The 4137-nt window shown below is 35.7% G+C and overlaps 1 protein-coding gene across 1 annotated transcript; it reads right to left on the minus strand.

The window, feature by feature from the left end:
• LOC110797298 (F-box protein SKIP23) lies at nt 1-3321 on the minus strand. Its single transcript, XM_022002396.2, has 3 exons — nt 1724-3321; nt 936-1269; nt 1-829 (listed from the first exon to the last, which is right to left on the minus strand). The coding sequence occupies exons 1-3, from the start codon at nt 2998-3000 to the stop codon at nt 344-346; spliced, it is 2097 nt and encodes a 698-aa protein (XP_021858088.2). The 5' UTR covers nt 3001-3321; the 3' UTR covers nt 1-343.
• Between the last annotated feature and the right edge of the window lie 816 nt (nt 3322-4137).

Raw genomic sequence — 4137 nt, forward strand, 5'->3', positions numbered from 1 at the left:
TGAATAAGAAAAGATCATCCATTGATCACAGTTAAGAACATTATAAAACGATGTTAATTACTTTCTAATAAAAGCAATACTACAGCAATGTTGCAATTACATCAAGGTTAATACTTCACTACTAGTCACTTTCATACACCAAAATTCCTGCATCATATAGGGGTTGTCGCGACCCTGCAATTGAAAACAGATATAAAATTACACTACTAATCAGGGTTAATACTTCACTACTAATTACATGATCTGATAATCACTTTCACACACCAAAATTCCTGCAATTAAAAACAGAAAACTACAGGATAATTCCAAAACATTCTCTTGAAATCTGCACATCATATATCCTTCAACCAAGCACATTCTTTAGGTTTATAGGAACAAGAGGAGCTTCAGCCACAGTCTTCTCAACCAAGAACTTAGTTTGTTCAGCCAATCTGTAATCAAGATCATGCAACTGTGAAACAAGAACAGATTTCGACATCTCAAGTCCTTTTATATAATGTATCTGCTGCTGTCCATAATGTATTGCCATAGCCTTTTGTGTGAAGGGAAATAGCCAATCCAATCTAAAACGCGCACCCTGTAAAAAACACATGGTTGAATCTAAGTATTGAGCTTGAGCAACGTTCATGGACATTCCTGATTCGCTTTGAAGAAGAAGGATAACATTTGCTAGTGAGTCTAAGGCCTGTGATATCATGCCATTATTCTGCAGTACATGTCCTTGTATTATGTTCCCATGTTTGTGCCATATTTTCTTCAGTATTGGGACCGAATGAGGGCTCACATTAAATCCCAGGAATTTCGCCTGTGAAACACCATTTTGAACAACCTGCAAAAATGATGAACAGAAACTTAAAGAAGATGACTTCACTAACAGTCTGAATACCAATTTTTGTTTCTTTTTTTTTGGCTTATGAAAGAACCAACTTATTTACCTTAGGAAATGTGGTGCCGACTTGAACATAAGGGATACCGTCTACTTGTATTAAGGTGGGGAGGTTTTCTACATACCATATGGGTTGTTGATTGATTTCACCCGGATAACCACTTTGTACCTCTTCTTCTTCCTCCACCTCCTCCTCCTCCTCCTCCTCCTCCTCCTCTTCCTCTTCCTCTTCCTCTTCCTCTTCCTCCTCTTCCTCTTGATTGATTTCACCATGATAACAACTTTGTACCTCTTCTTCTCCCTCCTCTCCCTCTTCTTCTCCCTCTTCTTCTTCGTCTTCTTCTTCATCCATCTCCTCTTCCTCTTCCTCCTCCTCGGAAGAGCTTTCAAACATACAACACAATTTCCAAGTAAGAAAGACTTGAACCTTAAACATTAGATATTTAAAATCATTTCAATTTATTAGTACTATTAATTATGAGTAATTCCAAAACAATAACTGTGATTGATGAATAATATAGAACACATGGCATATATGTAAACAAATACACTTTCAAAATAATACATTTAAACTCAATTTTTATTTATTGAAGCTCAAATTGTTTCATTTAATTCATTATTCACAAATCACAGTTATTGATAAATACATCTCCATATTGTTACTACTACAACTTGCAAAAAAAAAAAACATTTTCTTGTTAATTTAAGAAGTGCTACACTCATAACAATTCCCATATGTTCTTAAAACCGGTTAAAATTTGATACTCTTGATAAATAAACAGTTAAGGAAGACTGCCTGAAAATGTGAAATCAAAATTAGAACCTAGCACATCATACCTTGTGGCAAATCCAGTATCCGGCTTTCGCGAAAGCCAAGCTGGTGGTGGCCAGAATACCTCAGAATAACTCGGAGAAGACGCTGCAGGCAAACCATAGCCACTAACTCCAGCACATCCATCATCAAAGTGGAAAATACCAACATCAAGTTCATCATCATAGTACTTCCCAAAAACCTTAATATCAAGACTAGGACCATCATATTGAGGGAAACTATTTTTGTAGAACACAATCGAATTTCCTCTCCAACCAGGAAAATCATTTCTATCCCCAAAGAAACAACCATCCAATGTTACAAAAAGTAAACGACCATCAAATACTTTATCAACATTTTTTACTCTTTCCCATTCCCCCACCTCTTCTTGCATCCTATAGACTTCAAAATCGATACTAACACCACAATCTTGGTTTCTGTAAACTACATAGAGTTCACCTAAAAGTACTACCAGAAGTTTCTTTTTATCAGTTGAAAAACCCTTTCCTAATGTGTTACTTATAATCTCCAACATCTTTGGAGAATGATAGTCTGTACAATACAATCTTCCTCGTCGATCAACAGCATAAACCCTACCATTAAACTCCAAGATATCATCAAACTTCCTACATTTGGGACTCAGATGCTTTTCTACCTCATTGTTAAGCCTAATTGCAGATAAGTTTCCATTATCATACAACACCATAGCAGTACAGTTATTGATAGTGGGGTTGTTTTTACACTTAGGATCTACAAATAAAACCACTTTATTTGTACAATATGTAAAATGTTTCTTCTCAAACATGTCCCTAGGTCTATCTGCTAGCCTTAAAGTGCAGAATCTACCCATTTCAGTCACTTTTAAACCAGACAATTGCAAATGTTTAGGGAAATTATCCGGTAATTTTTCGATGTTGATTCGAGAAAGGGGTTTTCGAAGGTAGAATTTACCTGGGTTTAACTCCTCAACAGTGATTAACCAAGGTGGGAGCTCTGGATTTTGAGATGATTTGAGGAGATAAACAGAGCTTGGTACTATCATCAAGGAGTTTCCTGTAATTTCAATATACCCTATGGATGATCTGTTCTTGCCTAGGAGAGGAGGGGTTGGGGTTGAGATTTTGTGAGGTAAGAGAGAGGATAAGAGGTTTTTACGACGGAGGAGGGTGATCGGAGCTGACCGCCGCCATGTCTTGCAGACTGCCCGGAATTTGCGGAATTCAGATTGCGTTTCCAGGCGTCCGGCGATGTCTGAAAGCAGCTCCGGCGGCATGTCCGACCAAGAAGTTTTCCGACGGTTCATTTTCTGAAAACTGTTTCTTGGAAATTTGGAATGAGCAGTAAAATTAAAGTTTTTCTGAACTTTAAGATAGAGAAAAATATGACTTTATAGTTAAAATAATTTGGCGCCAACATATTTCGCGGTAAAAGAGAACTAACATTTTTACCGCGCAAAAGTTTAGAGCTTTGTAAGAAATTTGGCGCCAAAAGGTGAAAAGACATCCAATATAAGTCCGTATAAGTTTTCTTCTTTGTTTTAATTGGCAGAAAGTTTTTTTTAATTTTTTTGGTAAGTCTTGTCTGTCAGAATCGAGAGCTAGCCTTACTATTTACAGCAATTCCCTACCTCGGTTTCCTAAAAGTGATTTTATGATTACTCGCTCCGTCGATAAAATATTGCATTATAATTAAAATTTATTTTATTAAAAATTTGGTATAAAATATACACATGATTTGGTAAATTAGGCTTAAGAGTTAAGAAGATTGAGATAGAGAGAATAACTAGCAAAATCTACCATTTAAGATATGAAACAAACTTGAAGGAACATTCCGAAATAGATTATGGGGTAACTTTTTTGGAGCGGAATGAGTATTGTTGTTGCGGGAAAATTTGTCAATCACTCTCTCCGTCCTAAAAGATCGTCCTATTTGACTTTCAGGGCCAGCTAAAGGTTGGACATCCCTATAGCACCGGGCCACACAATTTTGGAGGCCAAAAAAAAAATTATATTGAATTGGTTACACCCCGGCCCTAAGAACAAATATTATTTATTTATCAGCTACTTTGTTATGCATTGTGTAATTTTTGTCTAGTTGGTAAGGACTATTAAGTGTGGTAGTAAAAACCAGGGCTCGATTCATTCTCCATCAATTTTCTCAAACCATCACACATAAAACGTTAAACCATATTATTAATTTGACTCTATATTTTGTATAATAAAATAATATTAATATAATAATTATGTGTTTTACATTAAATAATTGCCGGTACAAATTTATAGGGGACCAATATCTATATTTTAGCATAGGGCCTCAAAATTACCGGAGGCAGCATGCTTGACTTTTCATGGTCTCCAAAATACGATTCGTACGTAATATCTTTAATTCTACAAGCGTAAAAATTAGAAAATGTACATATTTCAAAATTATATATTGAAAC

This window comes from Spinacia oleracea, chromosome 5, assembly GCF_020520425.1.
Source record: "Spinacia oleracea cultivar Varoflay chromosome 5, BTI_SOV_V1, whole genome shotgun sequence".
NCBI lineage: Eukaryota > Viridiplantae > Streptophyta > Magnoliopsida > Caryophyllales > Amaranthaceae > Spinacia > Spinacia oleracea.

What these genes read in the sequence shown, in the direction of transcription:
- LOC110797298 (XM_022002396.2), bottom strand. Translation starts at nt 3,000, where the DNA reads ATGAACCGTCGGAAAACTTCTTGGTCGGACATGCCGCCGGAGCTGCTT. An exon ending in GATACTGGATTTGCCACAAG is followed by an intron (nt 1,270 to 1,723) that starts GTATGATGTGCT and finishes TATGTTTGAAAG; the next exon opens with CTCTTCCGAGGAGGAGGAAG. An exon ending in TCGGCACCACATTTCCTAAG is followed by an intron (nt 830 to 935) that starts GTAAATAAGTTG and finishes TCATTTTTGCAG; the next exon opens with GTTGTTCAAAATGGTGTTTC.